The sequence below is a fragment of the Manis pentadactyla genome, chromosome 11, assembly GCF_030020395.1.
Source record: "Manis pentadactyla isolate mManPen7 chromosome 11, mManPen7.hap1, whole genome shotgun sequence".
In the NCBI taxonomy this organism is placed as follows: domain Eukaryota; kingdom Metazoa; phylum Chordata; class Mammalia; order Pholidota; family Manidae; genus Manis; species Manis pentadactyla.
Genome location: NC_080029.1, coordinates 115,949,260 through 115,971,591, shown reverse-complemented (window position 1 = coordinate 115,971,591; position 22,332 = coordinate 115,949,260). Strand labels below are relative to the sequence as shown.

The window sequence follows — 22,332 nt, the reverse complement described above, 5'->3', positions numbered from 1 at the left end:
TAAAAATATTTAGGTATTGAGTTATGAAGGGTCTATAACAATACACTTTTTAAAATCTAGACATTAACATCTAGAGGTGATAAATCAGAATTCCTCATACGTACAGTGAATTTCACACAGTCTATAAACTGACCTGTTGAAATGAAACTCCATTTTATTTACAGTAGTCCTGGTAAAGATTATCATGTAAAATTAGAATCTCAAACCCTCTTTCAATATATGTATGGACTATAAAAAAAACCTTCAGTAGGTCTCTATAAAGCAAATTTCATACAGTGATCCCATTTGGATCCAATTAATTTACTGAAAAAACTCAAGATTCTTCAAAATAAAAATGAGAGCAAGCGATATTATAAAATTGCTAAATTATTTTAAAGAACAATTTAAAATTTTTAAAAAATATTTTATGTTATATAATAGAGCACTGTTTGGAAGCAAACCTACTTGTGTTCCAATCTTGAGCCTTTAACTAAGTTTTGTGACTTACCTTGTTCAGGTCTCAGTTACCTCTTTCATAAAATTTAGACTATTAGTATAACTTTCCAAAGTTGTCTGGAAGATTAAAAGAGATAACAGATATAAAGCTTCCAGCTTAATGCCTGTCAGAGTAGATGCCCAGTAATTTTAGTTATCTATTTCACTTCTCAACTCACTTATTAAACTCCCCAACTCACAATATTAAAGACTTCATGATAATCATTTTTAACTAAGCCTTAAAATATCCCACATGGTAGGTATCTCAGATTATTATTCTATTATTGGATATTTACATTATTTATAATTTTCATACTAGAAACAATGTTGCATGATTGGGTTCCCAAACAGATCAAGTTGGAATAAATACATCAAAAAAAATTTTAAGCTCTTGCTACATATTACCAAACTATAGTATTAACAAGCAGTATTATATATAACTTGCATTGCTAGCAGTTAGCATACATCTTAACAAATCTCATCATTAGAGAGAAATTTTCTTTTTAATCTAGTAATATAGACAAGATTTAAAACCTCATTATTGCCTTACTTTGAATTTTCTTTAAGACTAATGAATATGAGCACTTTTCATGTTTCCTAGTTGTATTTCCCCTTTAATAACTTACCTATTCATACATTTTAATACAGTCTTAGTATCCTTACCCTCCCCCTTATTGATTCGTGAGTTCTTCAGTCTGATGTTTGTTCAAACATTTTTCTATTTGGTATTTACTTTTATACTAGAGATTAAAAAATAAAATAGGATGCATAGAGGATTAACATTTTTAAGTAATCAACTCTATCCATCATTTCCTTCATGATTTTTTAAATTGTATAGAAACATAAATTGCTATCTTTACATTTAAACTTTACATAAGGAGGTGATGAAAAGAAATACAATACTATGAGTATATTATAAATAAGTTTTTCCCATCTAACCCATATTTTATGTAATAAAATCATTAATTTAAAAATTAAATAAAATTTAAGAGCAGAAATAAAATATTCAAAAATATAGCTCCAAAATAAACTAAGCACTGAAGCAAAATTCTTGGAATTGCAGAAAACATGCAGAGGTGATAAATTTGTATTTTAAAATAATTTAGCCTTTTGATTTTTGCACCCCTTTAAATTATTTAATTTTAATACTACGTTCAACATCAGTTTCTTTGGAACTGCAATATCCCCATCTTTGGCACATTTAAAGCTTATTTACATTTTAGCTTTAATAAATTTAGCAGCAATAGTGCCAAAAAATTTAAATGACTATCTCTGCTCAAAAAATTGGGGTTATCTGCAAGCACTGTCAGCACCAAAGTAATATGGCTCAAGAAAGGGAATGGCTTAAAATTATTTTCCAACCACCCAGATATCAACAAAAAAAAATTTTTTTTTACGAAAAAAATAAGAAATGAACTGCCAAAATTTGTTGCATCATCCTATCTACCCCATTTCCACAACCAAGTCCTCTAGCTGGCTGGTCTGCAACTCTTATGGTAACTCAATTTGTGCCTGAGGCAAAGTGCTATATAGACCTACTGGCAAATTTGTGCTGCATTTCAAACACTACAGGTAATACATCTTTTTGATCTTGAAGCTCCATTCCAGTGAAATCTTATGTGCTAGATTTCTTTGATAAATCATACTTCCTTCTGAAACTAAATGGCTGGCTTATTAATCTCATAATTAAAATTTTTTTATTTCACATTTGTAATTATAGAGAGGTTTACTGATTTTGATTGTCAAGATTCCTCCCCAAACAAAAAAAAGTCTATTCTTAGTTCCAAAGATAACACTCAAGAACAGAGACACCCATTTATTAAAAACACACTAGACATCTTTGGGATTCTGGGCCACTACACAAACAGTAGTAAAAATACTAAATTAAATTCACCAGGTAATAAAAAAGTATCATCTACAAAGGAATGTAGACTTAAAAGGTAAACCTTAGATTTTCTTTCAAAAGTCAGAAACCAGTGCTGCCAAATTAAGAAGAAAAGCTTCTAGGTAAGAAATCCACCTACAAAAAGAAATTGGTGCTTTTGACTTCCCAAAATTCAAGTACAGAAGAGCACAGCTAGTGCTGAATTATTAGAAGGCAAATTTTCTAAAAGCAGGGTAGAGTGAATCATAAAACCTTTGAATGCCCTTTCCAATACTTATCTGAGACTGTGTCCTTGAATTTGCATCACCTGATCTCCAGGCACTGGCTATTAGGCATGTGGAGGAAGGCAAACTCAATTATAAAAAAATGAGAGGAGAAGAAAACTGAAATCTAATCCAATGCCAGAGGAGCCCTTGGCAGAAAACACTGGTAACCAATGTTATTAAGATGTAGCAGAACTTGATAATAGAGGGAATGTAGTAACCACAAGTTGCTCATGTGAAATCTTAGCATAAGATTGTTTATCAATGATACCTTAATAAAAAAAAAAGTTGCAGCTGAAACCTTACCCACACTGCACAAAGCAAGATGGATCATCTTAACTAGGAGTGCTGAAGCATCTGCTGCTTTTTTTCCCCAAGGCAAAACTCAGATTTTATAAATACATATATTTTTAATTCAAACTTCTTCTAAATTATTCGTACATCTTCCTAAGCCTGAAATAATTGTAGTTTTCTATATAAAAAATGGTTCTAATTTAAAAAGGCAAGAGATCAACCTAGCTTTCTAAAACATGGAGACTATAGTTCATCCCTTTCAAAAGACGTAATTTGGCTTAAATCTGATATAAAGCAAATCTTGAGATTCACCAAATTTCACATGACTACTCCAAATGAATGCAGCAAAGCTGTCTGTGTTCTCTATATGTCAGCCTTTGAAATAATTAGAACTATTAAAAAATTTAAAGGCACTATGTTAAAAAATTTATTTTCTCTGGGAAAATTTACCTAAGTCAAGCAAGACAGAAATGCTTCAATTAGTAACAAATAGAAAACTGAGTATTAATGGATTTGTTTATTCAATCTAAGTCAAATCAAATTCTGTGTCCTAAAGAATTATTCTTTCAGTCACTGTGAAAACATTTTGTGTTTTTGCCATTATGCTCTAATACAGGCCAACTTAAACAATAAATATAAATAACAATACTCTAAACAACTGTATTACTCTAAATAAAATAATATTAAAGGATTGAGGAGAAATATTTTACCCCTGAATGGACATAGCAGGATAATTTAATCCAAAATTATTTGTCCTTTTGACTTTCTTAACTATGTAAATTCCACTGTTCCTCAACCCCAATAGTGACACACTATGCAAATAAGATATTTCAAACAAAGTACCCTCTAATATATGGTACTCTAATACACTATGAAGATTCAACTTTTCTGTACCCCATTATTTGCATGGCTCAATAGTATATATGGCTTAAGATCCTGCTGGGTTACGTCAGTAGTATTTGAGATTCTCTTCTTCATTAAAACAAAAGCAGAAATAAATACACACATGTATATACACATACACACAAAAAACAATAACTGACTAGAACACAATAGACTCTAAAATTTACCTCTACAATAAGTAGTATCTATGGATTCTACATTGAACATGTGGTATCTTTGTAATTAGGGAAAACTTTTTAAAAAATAAAGCATATTACATATCCAAGTCACAATTAACCATAGAGATCAGAGAGGGGCAGGAATAATAAACAACAACTCTTTAGTCCCCACTCTATTTCCCATCCTTATCATAGGCCACTATTTATGATATGTGATGTGCCTTAGTTACATGTCTCAGTTGTGTCTCGACTGTAAAATGGTTAAAATTCACTGATTCAGAGTGAAGTAAAAGACTATTTTATTGCATCATATTTAAGTAAGGCGGAGAGCTAAGTAAAGTTTACTGGACAACTATTATTTAACAGGTTTATTGCCAGCTATTATGGGAATATACAGATAATTACAGAAGAGCTCTTACCATTTTGAGAAACTACCATCAACAAAGTGTTACAGGAACATGCAGGAAACTGAAATTGATTCTGAATGAATGAAGGAATAGACTGATATGGCAGGAGACAAATCTTAGAAAAATTAATGGAAAAAGTTTTTTTAATGGTTCTCATAGAACGAGCAGGATGTTAATACTTGCAAGCAAAAATACATGATCAAATAGAAACACCATTTGACCCAGGAATTCAACTCTTAGGAATTTACCCTGAGAATGCAGCAGAAAGTTTCAAAAAGACATGCACTCCTGTGTTTACCGCAGCACTATTTACAATAGCCAAGAAATGGAAACAACCTGTGTCCATCAGTAGATGAATGGATAAAGAAGATGTGGTACATATACACAATGGAATATTACTCAGCCATAAGAAGAAAACAAATCCTACCATTTGCAACAACATGGATGGAGCTAGAGGGTATTATGCTCAGTGAAATGAGCCAGGCAGAGAAAGACAAGTATCAAATGATTTCACTCATCTGTGGAGTATAACAACAAAGCAAAAACTGAACGTACAAAACAGCAGCGAACTCAGAGAACCCAAGAATGGACTAACAGTTACCAATGGGAAAGGGACTGGGGAGGATGGGTGGGAAGGGAGGGTAAGGGGGAAAATGGGGCATTACAATTAGCACACATAATGTAGTGGGGGGGGACACGGGAAAGGCAGTATATAACAGAGAAGACAAGTAGTGACTCTATAGCATCTTACTACGCTGATGGACAGTGACTGTAATGGGGTATGTGGGGGGGACTTGATAATAGGGGGAGTCTAGTAACCATAATGTTCAAGTAATTGTACATTAACAATATCAAAAAAAAAAAAAAGATGATCAAGCACTTTACAACCACCTTTACTTGGTCTCCCAATTCTTCTAGTTAACTATGGACAAATGTAAAGAATTCTCTTTAATACGTGGTTCCAAAACGAATAAATCCCTTTAAATTACTTATTGTTAAAGAAATACTAACAAAAATGATTGTAAGAATGAATAAGAAATTACCTAATTAAAATACGGGGTACCACAACTACTGTTTTGATTTTAGTTAGAAAAATGACCATGCATTAAAAACATTCAGCTTACACTGGGACCATCTTAAAGTCTTTTACATCTAGTGCTTAAGGCCAAATGGAAGGGGGAAAAATGAAAAATTAATTTGCCTGCCACATTCTGCACTCAAGTGATAATTGTGATGAATATAGCTAGCTATAAAAACTAAACTCGTAAGAGCTTGTAATGATTTTAAATGTATATATGTTTAGAAACAGAGAGAATGCAGGGAGCCTTTTAATTTTTCAGAAAATACTGTTTTCCGGATTCAAAACAAATGATCTACTAGCAAAAGTGATCCTGTAGAAAACTGAATTCTGTGATGAAGTTTTAGACACTTAAACTAAAAACAAAAATAACATTAAAGAAACTTATAGATTTCTTTTTTGTTTGTTTTTTATAAAAGACAGTGCCTATATATTCATCCTAAAGTCTGTAGATTACTTAGAATCTTTTCTCAATAAATCATTTTTCAGATTCACTGAGCACTCCCCTCCCCTGAATATTTACTGACTCAATAAGTACCCACAAATTACTTTCTGGTGAAGATTTTTTTATGCATAACCAAAATGTTTGCTTTTATTTTAATTCTATTACAATAAGAAATTAGAAATCTACTTACACACCACCAAGCAATTCTGTAACACCTGTTCATTTTGTGTAATACCTCAAACAGTAGATCCAGAAAACTGGTATTCAAATCAAACAAAACTTTAAATGTATAGTCACTTTTTATTACTTGTGGTAGTTGTGTTCTATAAAGTCAACATAAACAATGAATTAGTGAATACTAAACCATTGCTCCTAGGAGAAATAACAGAGTTAGGTTGCTATAAGTCTCTGATCACAACATTTTCATCAACTGATCAATATGTAACCTTGTTTTATGTGTGTTTCTGTTTAAAGACACCTTACTTAACATAATGATTCATTAACTTTGACCTCACAGGCCAAGAGAACTTTAATTTGCCTGAAGAAAACTCATCTAATAAACATATTTTCTCCATAAGGCACATCACAGCCTTGCATTTATGAACACTAGGCAGAACTTCAGCACTAATGGAGGTCGTGTTAAACAGCAACAAAAAGCACAAAGATGCAAGAAATACGGCACTAAATAGAGTGTAACAAGAACACTTGTTTACAGTATGAGAGCTGAAAACAAGTAAAATCACCTTGTTCAACCATAGGCGGGAAAGGGTGCATCTGCCAACTCAAATTCATTGCCACTCTGTGCATGTCTATAAATAACCATGAAACTATTTTGAGTACTGATTTTGAACTTACAAGTAGATTTGAGAAAGGATTACATTCACAAATACACAATATGCAAATAATGAGGACTGCAGAATAAGAAAGCCCAATCAAATAAACCTCATGGGAAATATTTCAGTACTTCAACCCAGTCAATTTTGTGAATGCAAAGGTTTACTTAGTGGTTATCAAGAATGGGCAAAATTTATGACAATGTTTTCAAATTGCTACTTAGAATATCCATTAAAATTCAGTAAGCTTTCAGATGAAGAGTAAACATACAAACTATTTAAAATTTACTGCCTGTTCTTTAAAAACAATCATTGGGGGAAAATACCACAGAAAGATATCAAAAACTGCAGCTTTAACAGCATAATTTCTTATGAACTGTCTGCTTCTAATCTTTTTTAGGGGAAAATCAGATATATTCACTGCTACTATTACACATTAAAAAGTTCATGAAGTAGAAAAGTACCCTGAAGTATTAAAGCAGTAACATATATAAGACATAAATTATAATACAAAGGCATGAAAAAACAATTCATATAGACAATTAGAAATAAACACATAACATATATATTTAAGCAAAGTTCCTCAGTAAAATTTTTTTAAAGTACCTAAAATTCCCTTAATTTTAATTTATTTAATTTATTTAAGACATTACTCAATATAACCATAATATGTGTCCAGTTTGCATTCAACTCTCCTTAACAAAATTTAGAGGCACATGTAAACATCATCTATTCACAGTAGCACTTGAAATTTATATTAGTGAAAATAAAGAAACAGCAAGATATGTTAATTATTAAGATTAGAAAAAAATTTGAGAACTAGAAATCAAATCAAATAAAAAACACCAACATTTTTTCCTTTTAAATTTCAGAGGATGTTCACTGCAGCATGTTTTAGCAGTAAAAAAACTAGAAAAATTTGTCTTATAATAGAGGACTTATTCAAATCATGCAATAACATACAGTTTTTAATAAGAAAGTAGCTAGAATATAAACATACATGCACATATACATACATATATACACCACATGTGTGTGTATGGTCTTCTATTAAAAATGGGACATATATATATATATATATGTCATGTATCAGATATCAGACAAGGAAAAATATCTATAAAATATTAGTGAGGGAAAAAAAGGCAAGTCACAGAAGACTGTATAACACAGTTCCTTCTTGAAAAGAAACATAAATTTGTTTATATATGTATGCATACTAAACTGCTAATAAAGAAGCACTTTGAGCACTTATTTTTCAGTTACAGCTATTTTAAAAATAACCTAATGTGATAATAAGTTCGTATTATTTGAAAATGACTCCTATAATCTTAATTTCCTCAGGCAAATTCTGCTTAATATAATTAAAAACAAAATTTTCCCAGTTTAAAGAATTTCAGTATAGGTTCTCAAAATTCAACACTAACCAATCCCCTTAACTGAAATGTTTAATGATTTGTAACTGGGGTCAGCAAAGTTCTTCTGTAATGGCATCTAGAAACTGACATACATGGTCTCTGTTTCATTTTCTTGTTTTCGTGTGTGTATGTTCTTCTTCACAACCCTTTAGGAATATTTTTAAAATTCTTAGCTTAGATCTACAAAAAACAGGCTACAGGTTGGATGTGCCTTGCCAGCCAGAGTTTGCTAGACACTGATTTGTAACAACAAACCAGCATCTAGAAACTGACATTTTAAATATATTACAGCAAGAGCATCAGAGATCATAATCGGGTCAGTTTTATTCTACACTAAATAAAGGGAGCATTATAGCAACGAAAATTACAAGTTGATTGGTATATTTAATTTTACTAATATCCTAGGTACTAAACAAATAATGGGAAAACAGAGTAAATGAAATTTCAAGTATTCATATTATATAATTCATATTATATTATATATGTGCACCTGCAGAGCTCACATATCCACTTGAAAGTCAGCTGAAACTGAAATACTATACATCAAAGCTCAATTCTCCTTTTACAATGATTAAGACCATTTACTCATTTAAATAAGCAAAACTAGTTAGCCATTTGTTTTAGATGCCATCAACCTTTGAAAATAATTGAATTTCAAAGCTGTTATTAATTACTGGGTTTTTATTTTAATTTGTAAGGGTTATTGTAAAATATTAATCAACAATCTAAAATATTACACTTCAAGAAGTTTATACTCTTGGAAACTTAATATGTACTATGTCAGCAACCATCACTAGAAACTTGACTATAGTTTTTCTCTCTCCTTAAAAGATAGCTTTTATACATTTGACTTTGTCTAATATTGAAAGATCCTTATTATCATCTGGATGCTACTACCAAATGTAAATTTCATTATGAATAATAAACTGGGTCAAATTAAAACTCCAAAATGAAAACACATCCTCCAAAAGTAATCAAATAATCATTATAGAATAATCTTACCTAGACTGGTGGGTTTTATCAGTTCATCCAGTAAATCATAAAATGGTAATTTTTGAAGTTTTATATCCGGATGGACTGGATGAAGAGCTGATGTAAGATGTGGGAGTTCCAGTTCATGTTTAGGTCCCAGAAGAGAAACAGGGAGTAACGGTGATGATGCAGGGTGACCATCATAAGTGAGCTGTGGAATGGTAGATGGAGACAAAGTTGCTGGCATTGGATTTGAATGTACGTTGGGGATGGACAAGTCCGCAGGCGTCATGATTTTCTGGGGGAACCTCCGCCTATAGAGTTCTTTAATTTTCATTTGTACAGCAGGACTGCAGCCAGTCTTTAGCAAATGCAGGGCTTTTGTAAGAAGTTCGTGTTTGCGTCCGTGCTTGTTTCTCCCAGCGTAGCCCAACAGTACTTGGAGTTCAGAAACTCTAAGGCTCATAACCATTTGCTTAGAGACAAAACAAAATGTAAAACATTAGTATTCTGATAATACAACTTACAATTGATAAAACATACTTTATTATAACCCTTTCTCCTTGTGATGTGAAGGCCAGCTCATTTACAGTCAGTTCTAGCTATTTCAAACTTAAAATTTAACCACTTAATGTGTGAACAAAGAAATTTAAAATTAACACTCATAAATTCATGGACTTCTATCCAGAGTTATGAAAGACGTAAGATAAAGTATACACCAGGTAGAACCACATCTCACCTCTACTGTTCTGATGAAATTGTCAGTTATTTATCAAACACTCCAGGAGAGTGCTAAGAGCTATATGAATGGGAAAAGATAATAATGAGCTTTCAAGAACATGTTTTCTTGGGGGAAAATTATATAAGAATATCTGAAACATATAAATGGCCTCCCTTCAAACACCAGATATAGGCACAATATAAATAAAATATTACCTATTACATTCTAAATAAACTAATTCTGGAATTTGTAGGACTTAACTATACCTTTTTTGACCCATTATTTACCAGATTTGATATTTACTTATGGGTTGTCACTAAGTCTCTTCAGCTTCACAGGGTATTATCCTTCCTCCTTTACATATGAAGAAGAAACTAGTTATGGCCACGTAGCTATAAATAATAGTTAGGATTCAAATCCAGTCATATATGAATCTAAAACCCACACTCTTTCCACTACATCACTAGGAAAAGGACAGAGCTGGAGACATACTAATGACTCACTCCACTGGCAAAGCCAAGCTAAAAAGTCTAGAAATTTAATCCACATGCCATATTGGATAAGGTAGTGGTAAAGAAATCTATTTAACCTTGTTTAACCCTGTGTTCCCAAACTTATTTGGCCACTCTTTCTCTCTCTTTTTTTTTTTTTGGCGGTAATTAAGAGACTACCAACAGGAAGTGCCCATCTATAGCAGTCTTCTCATTTTAAAGTAGAAGAAAATGAATCTGAAGAGGAGAAATGGCTTCCTCAAGATCATACAGCATTGTTATTAATCTCACTTTACCACCACTGACACAGGAAGGTGTTAGGATGGAAGATACATGTAAGTTTACCATTTGGTCTTTATTTCCCCAACTGTTTTATCCCCTCATCTCATACCAAATACCAATTCACAAAAGCTAAACTGCCTTCCTCAACTCACCACCACTCCCTGAGATGATGCCCTCCCCAAGCCAATCCTCTAGAAGTCCCTTGCAGATTGCAAAACAATTAAATAAAAAATGTACTGGTGAGGAAAAAAAAGTGTATGCAGGGCTTTATATGCAATATAGCTGATCAATCAAAGAAATATGAGCCCTTCCCCTAGTTCTCTGGCTAAAAATGCTTTATTTCATTAAAGTCCAGCTTTTGACAGCCTTTGCCCATCAGGTCTATCAGAACTAATGACTCTCTCCTCATTACTTTTACTGGCGGTTTTCCACATCTTTATTGTAGCATTTATCTTGCTATATTATAACTTTCTGTTTATAGAAGTGATTCCATATCAGATTGAGGTCATCTAGGGCACAACACCATGCTACCCTCAGCATCTAATGCTATGGCCTGACAACAGCAGAAAATCATCAATACCTGGACAATGAATGAATGAATGGAGTAAGAAAATCACACCAGGAGAAAGTGTGGAGATACAATCTACAGTGGTAAGTTATACATACAACTATTAAATAAATTCATATGAACTCCCAAATTCTTACATTCTATAGAAGATATGCAATGATATAATGTAGGCCATAAAAAATATATTCTACCCCAAATCCTAGAAATGTTTCTCTTTAACTACATTATCAGAGATTAAATAATTAGTGGTCAGCAGAGTATCAATTTCTCCCTACTATCCAAAATGTCCTAAGAGTATAAAACAGTTTTCTTTATTTTAAAAGGAACAGACTTCAACAGAAAAGCACTAAATTAATAAGTAAGCTTCTGTTTTTAGAAAAATATGAATTATGCTTCAAAGATTATACGTTAAAAATAAATTCAAGTTGGCATTGGTCAAATGTACTTCATTTTACAGAGAAAACAGGATACATTTGAGAAAGAGAAGAATGTCTTTCCATTCTAATTCAACTCCATTCTCCTAGGTCAAAACACAAAAACTAAAATTCATTGATTATCATAAACTCTTCACTGATGATAGCTTTTGTCCTTAAGTCTATGGATATAAGGATTTAAATGCAGCACAGATGAATTATTCTATTTTTTATGGAAGAACACACTAACAATTCACATAAAATCTCTTGTTTGATGAGCAAAAAAAAAAACACTGAGTGACATAAGTATAATCTTCATTTTTGTTTTCATAGGATGCAAATTTACCATCACAATTGTGATGTAGGTGTTGCCTTCATTTTACAGACAAAAGAACTGAGACCTAGAAAGATTAGGAAATTTGTTGAATTTTGCACAGCTAGTTCTCCAAATGTGCTTTTATACTATCATACTTTCTTGTAGAGGAACAAATCACATGCCTTTTAATTAGTGAACAAAAATCTTTTAAAAGATCAATTTAACAATCTCCATTTCAAGCTTCAATATTTTGGCTTTAAGAAAACTGGTGGTTAAGATAAGAAAATGCATCTGGATTCAAATTAACCATTGTGCGTTATAACCAGGTATAGTGAAAGATGAGGTGCTATCTACTACTATTATTGGTACAGCTGCTGCATACTCTTAAGGACTGAATAAGCATGCAGTACTTTAAAAACTAAATAAAAGGGGGCAGAAACAAACACCTGAAGCATCACTTAACCAGAAAGTTTCAGAGAAACATGAAGCAGCCGTTGACAACACAGAGGAAAACCACTTACATCTAAGACACTGAAATACAATACATTTTAATCTGTCGTGTGTTTAAAAATCTCCATTTGTTAACACTACAACAGAAAGTATGTATAACTAAGGATAACATCAACCACTGCTACTAGAAATCATTGCCTCCTTGGATAACATTCCACTGACTTTACATCTCCAAATTACAGTGTTCTCAGAATCCTAGGGAATTTTAAATGCCTGAGAAATATTCTGTACAGAAAGCACTGTGAGGGGCATTTTTTAAAATCAGACAGGCACGCACACAGTTTAAAATTCCAACAGTTTTACAGGAAAAACATGTCTCTTGCTCCACTCCCATTTTTCACATCCCTGAAGCAACCATTTCCAGGGGTTTTTAGCTATTTTCTTCTGTCATTTTTCATAATTTCTTGTTCATCTTCTGACTTCCAGAGCTGCTGTTAAACAGAAGCTTGATTCTGATCCCCAATCCTTTTTAGTCACCTGTATACCACACACTTCAGCAACCTTAAAGAAACTTCTAGCTTGGGGTTGGGTTGGTTTTTTTGGTTTGGTTTGGTTTTGAATTGTATGAAGTGATAATTGCTGAGCCTTTTAAATTTATAAATGAATCTCCTTCAGTACTGGGAAGTTTCTGTAATCTTCCTTTGATTATTTTCTATTCTCTTTCTTGTATACCTATTATGTAGATAATGGCCTTCCTAGACATCATATGTATGTATGTATGTATGAGAACACTGTTCCAAATACAGAGGCAGGGACCATAATCTGAGAAAGATAAATACAAGACAATAATCAAGCAATATCAACAAATATAGGCAAAGTGCTTTTTTGCAATTAAATAAAAAGTGCCCATTCTATTGTCTCATTAGCTATGACCTTACATTATTAAAGGTCATATCTAAATTGTGAATAAGAATTAGGTACTTCCCATTGAACAATTACTCTTATTCACACATCTCACTGCAATAGTTGAGAGGATTAGTCATAGCAGACGCTGTATTATGAATCTTTCTTTGGTATCAATTTATAACCAACTGTAAACAAAAATGAATTCCAAAGATAGACAAAATAGGCATTTAACAATGTCATAATATTTCATTTATACTTTTGTTTTCTACCCACAAAAGCAACCATTAAAAGTTCTGTAACCGCATCCACTAAATCCTTTATAGTACAACAAAAATACTATATTCATTATTTTCAAAGTCAGATTCTTTATATGATGTAAACAGCTATGAATCAGTTCTAATCCTCTCTATCTGAAATAGTTAATAAGCAGTTGTTAGATTAGCAATTTGTCAACAATGCCCAGTTTAACCAGAAAACCAAGTCAAACAGTTTCTATTAAAGCAGCAAATCAGGCAGCTTATCTCTACAATCTTGCTCCACCAAATTTCTCACTTTTTATTTATTTCTCAATATAAGATAACTGAAAAACAACCTGTAGTGCCTACTCCTCTAGATAATCATCCTCCTCGTCTCTATTCCATCATATGGGTTGCACTTAGCTTCCACATAATAACAAAATATGGACATCCTATTCTCCTTTAACAAAGCATAAACCTAGCACTCTGTGGAAATGGGGTACCACACCTTCAATTTTATAGATAACTGGAACATCAACCCATTTATGTACTACCACATTTCACGAAACATATGGATATATATTTCAGAAAGTGCCTTCTAGATGGTAATTTGAATACTAAAAATAGCAAACCCAACTCAGAACATTTTAAAACTGGGATAAAATGTTTTTCTAATAAAAAACAAAATTTAATTCAATTAAAATTTTAGAACTTGAAATTCTAACACATTGCCAAACTTACACTGAGGTACAAAGATATGACTTTAAGTAAAAAGCTTCTCTGAACACAGATGTTCAGTAAATGCTTTTTGAATCAATGACCAGCCCCTAAATAAGCATGTAGAAAGAGGCAATATAGGAAACAAACAATGAACACAGAGATAAGCTAGTCTTCAGACACACACATAATCATCACATTAATTCAGTTCTCAACAGTTACTGAACACTTATTATGTACTAGGCACATGTACAATATAATATGGTACTAGTATATATAAAATTTGGATTCTAGTACTGACTTGACCACTAATTTAATGAATCATGATCTTTCAGGGTATTTTCTGACTTCAAAAAATGGAGACTAGAGGTTCTCAAAGGTTCCTTAAAATTTCAAAATTCTATAATGTGACTCTTAAATGAAATCTTTCTTCTCATTCTTCTACTCTTTTCCATAGTCCAGGAAATATAAACAATCCAAACAGTCAGTGAAATTTATTTTATCAATGTTTTCAATCAAGATTTAAGTGTAATTTACATAGTTTGACAGAATAAAAATAATGATCAACCTAATTTATGATAAATGCTTACAACCTGCCAATTACAAACTAATTATAGTAAACGTAATTATCTTATTGAACCCTCACATGAACCCAAGAGACAGACATTATTCCCACTGTATGACTAAGAAAACTGATGCTAAAATGGAGGTCAGATAATAAATAATGATGGAGACATGACACAAACTTGATCTGACTCCACACTTTAAGCTCATAAGCACTAACCAACACAAATGTCTTAACAATTTTCAGCTAGGGCAGACTATGTGTTACATCGGGACAGGCAGGGGACATTAAATAACAGTTAAGGAATTTAGACTATAAACAGTGAAAAAGACTACACAAAAGGAATAAATGTATATTTGGGAGGAGTAAAAATGTGATAAAAATAGTGTTTAAGGCTGTTCAAATAGCAACCTATAAGATAGTTGAAACGAGAAAAGACTAAGATATGTAAGACTTTCTAGTTAAGAGATACAGCAACAAACAAGAATTATTTATCACATATAGGGTAAAAAGGAGCTATGACAATTGAAACAGAGGAGACAGGACCAAGAAATAATTGCAAAGAAAAACTGCAAGTCGCATTTAGTATTCTAGCTATAAGTGCATCTTTCAAAAATCAGCACTTTAAAAACTTTAGAAGTTTTACTTTAAAAGAAGTACTTTAGAAAAAATTACTTTTAAAAAGTGCATATTTTAAAAATACATGATCATGAGAACAATCATCATTCACTTTTCAAATAAAATATAGAATTTAAAAATAATAATCAGGGCTTTAAGAAATTTTAAATCTATCAAATTATAAAATAATGAATATTCCTTCCTAAACTCCCTTCAAACCAAAACAAACAAAACACTGCATTCACAATTGGAGATACCATCTCATCTAATTTAAATTTCAGACAAGACAATAAGCAATGAAAGAAACAGTATATCCTAAGAGAAAGTTAAGTGTAAAACAAGGAAGAGACAAGCAGTAGCAAAACAAAAAGTGAAAACAAAAATGCATTCTATAACTACACACTCTTTAAATCACAGCTTTCAATCTGGGTCCTAGAAAGGAGATTTAAGGAAAAGCCTGAGGGGTAAAATATCAAGAGAACTACTTCACAGTAACAGGTCAAACTACTCAAGGTTACAGAGCTAGCAAGCAATGGAGCTCAGACTCAAAAGTCAGATGCCAAGTCCACAAAATGCTGCAGAATACTGGAGACAGCAGATAATTTGAAAATGTTTTTGGAAGTAACAGAATCATAGGATCATAACATGAGGTAAAACTTTAGAGATATTCTTGTCCAACTCTCCATTTATGAAGTTTTACTATAATCTCCTTAATTGATGGTCTCCCAGCCTCTGCTGAATACTTCTAAGCTATCACAATCTAATCTTAAAAGCAGTCTGTTACTTTTAAAAATCAGTATTTTTTGAAAAGCTCTACAAAACAAAATTTTTAATATCCACACAGTGGTTCTATAAATTTGCCCTACTGAAGCCAGAGTCTATTCTTAAAATGTGTTAATAAGAAGGCTCTTTTCCTTTAACTGGCTTGGCTTTTAGGACCCTTCCCACCTTGATCGCTGTTCTCTAAGCATTCAGCAGTCCATCATAACTCAGAGTGAATGAAATAATCCAGATAATGGTCCAATCTTCAATACAGCAGTATTACTACCTCTCATATTATGAACACAGTATTTCTACCAATGTAAATTAATACAATTTTCATATTTTAGGCTGAATTTTTTTTTAATCTGAGCAAAGGGAAGGATGTGGTGTTACGCTTTTGTTTCAGCAGGGAAGGGGAGTTGCATCCAAATTATATTGCTGCTTATATTAAGCTTGAAGTTAACTGATTTTTTCCATATTAACTGTTACTAGGTTAAGCCTCCTCATCCTCCAGTTCAATTTTTTAAATTTAAAAGTAGAATTTTATATTTAGTGCTATTAAACTTCACTTTTTCCTCAGTTCATCATTTTACCCTTTTGAACATTTGCACCCTATACCCTCTATTGTAGCACTTATCACAGGGTATTGTAGATCACTGATTTTCTAGTCTATGTCCTCCCCTCGACTTTGAACTTTTCCAACACAAGCACTTATTCCATAACACTATGCTAAGTATAGTATGTGACACCTAATAAGTGCCCAAGAGATGATGACGATGAACCGAATTCCCTTGATTCTGTCATCTAACATTTTCTTCCCAGTTTTGGGCCATCTACAAAATCTGAGAGTGTTTCCTCTTAAATATTCATACAGGTCATCCTTAAAACTTAGGATATAATATGGTCAAGACTACAGAGCCACATCGTAAGAGAGTCCCTTCCAGATAACAATAAAATAAGATTGTTCAACTACTTAACATTCAGATGACTATGATGACTATCTTTCCCCAAGATTCCCCAATCGTAAGGTACTCAACAAACACTGTCCAGGGTGCACAAAGAAAATAATTAAGGTTATACTATTTCAATCTAGATTTACAGATGTGTTTTTCATTGAAAAACAAACTTGGAAAAGATGTACACAAATGTTATAAAAATCCTAGGAATGATTTCTCACAAACTACAGAGAAATATTAAAAAGAAAAGGCTACAGGAAAAAGTGGTTCAAGTCTTACAATGACAGCTTGCCTAAGTATTTTTTTAAATGCCATCAGAAACCTATTCTTAACACCCCTTCCTTTTCTAAACAGAACATTTTCACCTGATTATTCTACTAGTTAGAGATAAGAGACACAACTTCACAACAAAAACATCCTTTATTCTACATAAAATAAAATTGCTTAACTTACAGCAAAACTTACACAGATCACTATCTTTAGGACAGATCGTTATGATTAGCATTTACATTACAGTAGTGAAATCAAGTTGAAGAAAATGTTCACATTCTCTTGAGAAATTACATTAATGCACATAAAAATATATTTCAAGGTGAGGACAATGAAAACACTACACACCCATCCTGAAATGTATGGAGAGGGAATATGAGCTAATTAACAACCATCTGATGCCAAATATCCTAACAACATCCATTTTAACATATCCAGAATATTAATCAAAACAAAAACAATGCTAAGTCACTAACAGAGAGGGAATAATTTTTTTCAAGCACAAAAATAGGGAGGAAAATGTTTAACTGTTATGTCTAAAGGACAATTTATAAACAACCACCAAAGAAAGAAATGTACTATGGTTATGCTCAAAGAGTACTTTAGATTTTGTTGCCATTTAGAAAGTAAAATAAAATAGAAGCATACCATAAATCAATCAAAAAGCACAAAAGTAGAAACTCATTCTTAATGCCATTCTTAGACATGTAACTAAAAAAATTCCAGAGTATTTCTCCACTCAAAGCAACCAACATTCTTGAAAGTGGAGGTTCAATTCTTTATTTCCTAAATCTAGAAGGCATAATTTTTCATTTGAGAATAAAAACATAGATACAGATTCTGTGACAGAGGAGAAATAGTACCTATCAGTGCATCCTAAGAATAAAATGATTAAAAAGGAAGAAATAATTGCAGACGTACTGCCTACTTTTCCGTAATACAGAAAAGGCCTTTTAAATATTGGTTCAATTAATTATTCAATCCTCAAAGTTCCCCTAATAACAAAATTGCAGCATTTTTCAGGAAAATGTAACTGAAGTTATGTCTTTTAAACTTCAAATTTTACTTTGTGATTAGCTGCCTAGACATCACCAACCAAAATCCCAAAATAAAAATTATTAACAAAGAAGCAATATGATTGGGCTTCACATTAAAGAGCTCCAATTTAAAGGCAGGATACTCTAAACCAGCATTTTCTAACTAGGTTTGTAGTGTTAATAAATATTCAGAGAAATAGGGTTCTGTGGCAAAACAAATTCAGGAAATTCAAGAGTCCATAATTCTTCACCCAGCCCTTCCTTCTCAAATTATATTAACATGTTAAAAGTCCCGGTAGTCCAACAGAAAGAATATGCTAACTTGCATCTAACATTTTACAAATCTACTTGGCCACAAAACACTTATTTATTATTATTATCACTGATTAATCTACTGTCATCTAATTTCCTAGCACTTCACAAAAGAATAATTCTGTTAAAAATTATAAGATGGTCAGTTTTCCAGGAATTCCATTTTATGCCTGTCCTAGAAAAATTATTAAAAGCACCCCCTTCCACTCTTAAAAGTGTTCCACTTTGGATGATAAAGTATATGGCCACCCTACAATTAATACTTTAAAATGTGCAAAAAGCATGTGAACTACCTTTACTAAATGTCAAATTCACATGGCCATGATACTGCATGCAGTAAAATGTTATACAGATGATTAACCTCAAACCCTGTCCCAACCTTCTGAAAGAATTCTTCACTAGTGATCTTTTTTTTTTTTTCAAAATACTCTCTACTACTGAATTCTAACTCAACTCACAAACCAAATAGATTTCGACAATGAAAGAAATCTATAATTGTTTTTAAGAGTCCATTAAATCTAATCATAAGGAAAGGAAAACTCCACTTCTGCTAAGCACCTCTATGTTCCAAAAGTATTCAACTCAACCTGTACAAACCTAACACATCAAATTTTTCTCATACTTCCCATCCACCTAACCAGCTTCAAGCCAGACACTTCTACAACACTTTCTCCTTTACTCACATCTGTTTACCAAGTCTTGTTAACCCTACCACTTTAAAATGACTAAGTCCCTATTACCACTTTAATTCAGACTATCATGACTTTTTCCCTAGAAGTCTGTGGAGACTGAACTGTTCTCCCTGTCTCCAATATTATCCCCTCCAAGTCAATTCTCCACACTAACAACCTTTCTAAAATTAACTCCTCTCCTCCCATTCCCAACTTTTTTCTAGCTAATAGCTCCCAATGATTCAGGTCTCAACTTAGATATTGGTCATCACCCTCTGGGATACTTTTATTAGACCACCCCAAAATTAGTAAATGCACCCTCTTAGGTGCTCCCCAGTTTAACCAAATAAAGCCCTTATGCTATACGGAGATAGGCCCTGTTTACTTGTTTATTCTCTACAGACTGTGTCTTGTTCACTGTCAATGAATCTGAGTGATGATGATCTGGCATCTACCTTAATATTATGAATCATACTGATAACACAAACCTATTAGAAATTCTACATATTACCTCCCACTAATAAAGACACTATTATAATTCTGCTCAGTACCTACTCAGCATGTCACTGGTATCCAAATAACAAACTACTACTTAGTTTGGACATCAAGTTAGGGAATTTTACTCTTAATCCTACAAAGAAAGGAAAATTACAAAAACTTTTCAAATTGCAGGAAACGTAGAAGTGGGGAAGAGACTGATACGTAATCAAAAAGTCAATGTGACTTAAGAAATAAATTGAAGAGGGAAATCAAGATGTAAGATGAATTTAGAGGTTGTTGATTAACACCAATACAAAACTATGAGAGTCTGAAATAATGAGGTTGACAGTTGGAAAAGAAAGGAAGGCACAACATTAGTAAAGATTTGACAAGACTTGGATGTAGAATAGTTCAGACAGTTCAGAAAATGGGGAGGCCTTCCTAAAGCACCCAGATTAGGTCACATCCCCCTGTTACATGTGCTTATAGATTATAGAATTCTGTTATTTTCCTTTATAGAACTGAGTGCAGTTTCCGACTCTTAAAATTTCAAGGTGAAAAGATCTGATAACAATATGTCCCAGCTTCCCAGAATTTGCATTTTTCTTATACAGATCTCCACACATGGATCTACTGGATGTTCCATAAATATATCTCAATGTTTTCTCTTATTATCTTTCTTCATGCTGTTCCCCCTGCTTCAAATAACCTCCTTGAAATCACCATCTACCAAAATATTCTCTTTAAAGGCCCACTCTGTAATAAGCTTAGTCAGAAGTGACCTCTTCCTCTTATAAATACACTGTTAACTATTTACATGGTTATTACTTTCATACCGCTTTCTATTATGTTGTTCTAGACTTTTGTCCCCTCCACAAGAATGAGGCAAACTCCTTGAGGCTAGCTACAGAGTAAAGGGGAGCAGAGGTCAGTGTGGAGGAGCTGAATAGAAGGAAATTCCAAGCATAAAGAACTGCAGAAAACAAAGCACAAGAGAACTCAATGAAAATAAGTCTATTGTCTCTCCCTAACCATTCTTTAACTGGTTTCTCCAGACCCCTATAAATGTCTTCCCACATAATTCTCATACTACTTATCGGTGATAATAGTTCTAAAAACATCGCTGCTCAAAATGAAATGTAAGGTGAAAATGTGAGCCACACATGTAATTTTAAATTTTCTCTTAGCCACTTTTTAAAAAGAATTAAGTAAAACTAATAATATATTTTATTTAACCCAATATATCCAAAAATATTATCATTCCAACATGTAACAATATAAAACAATTATTGAGACATTTTCCATTCTTTTTTCACACTCTGTCTTCAAAATCTAGTGTATATTTTGTACTTATTGCACATCTCAATTTGGACTAGCTACATTTCAAATACTTGGTAGCCACCTATCACTACTGGACAGTGCAGCTCTAGAATATCATCCCTGTCATTCTCTGAAGGTTTTAGCACCTGCCTCAATTATCCAGGCTCCAACCCAAAACCCTGGTGGTCTGTGTTTCTTAACTCCTCATCATTATTCTTCACACTCAGACACTCACTCCTGAGGCCACACCTTGGACCTTTTCCACCAGATTTGTACCACTTCCAAATCACGAATTCAAACACTCCATTCTCCAACCGCTTCCTTAAGTACCTCCACTGCAACAACTCAAATTTGTTAAGTATTTCCAATTCATTGATGCTATCACTATTCATCAGCCCCCTTCAGGTCCAGCTTAGTAAGAAGATTCCATAGTACATCACTAAACACTCTTGCAAGATTCCCTTTCCCCTCTATGCCTGGTTCAACTTTACAACCCCGCAGGACAGAGGAATGCAAGCACGCAGGCAGACAGATTGTTCATAATCAACAATCTCAATGGACAGAGGCATCGAACTAAGTTTTCCAGTAAACCAAAAATCAAACTTCCCACAATAATTACTTCATATCTTTTCCTTGCTCCTCCCACCTCTCATTCCTCTTAAAACTACCTTTAGCAAGCATAAACGAAACAAATATATTCAATTTTTTTAACAATAATTCAGTACTGCTATTTGATATTCAAGAAAACTTCCAAAATTAAAAAACAGCATTTTTTACTAATTATTAAAAACATCTTTATAAAAATTCACATACAGAAAGCTGCTAGAGAAACCAAACTATTTTTCATATACTTATCAGAATACCAGAATGTAAAGTTCCACAAGGGCAAAGACTTGACCTATTTCATTCCCAAATGACTACTGGGCATCTATCACAGTATATGGCACATAAACCACCCCTCATTTTTATTGATGGAGTGACTAAAAACCTTACTTTTAGGCAACTGCAATATGAAAGGTCAACTTGAAATAGGCAAAAAGGAGGGGGAGGTGAGTGCCTACTTTTTTTCAAGATTTAGTACAGAATATCAATAGCCTAGTAAAGGATTATTTTT

At 32.7% G+C, this 22,332-nt stretch overlaps 1 protein-coding gene across 1 annotated transcript in view; it reads right to left on the bottom strand.

Moving 5' to 3' along the window:
- The window catches only part of PIAS1 (protein inhibitor of activated STAT 1), a 115,531-nt gene that overhangs the window by 79,867 nt on the left and 13,332 nt on the right, over window positions 1-22,332 (bottom strand). Inside the window, exon 2 of the mRNA XM_036932362.2 lies at window positions 9,158-9,602. Within this exon, the coding sequence (XP_036788257.1) occupies window positions 9,158-9,602 (445 nt within the window). The remainder of the gene's footprint in view (window positions 1-9,157; window positions 9,603-22,332) is intronic.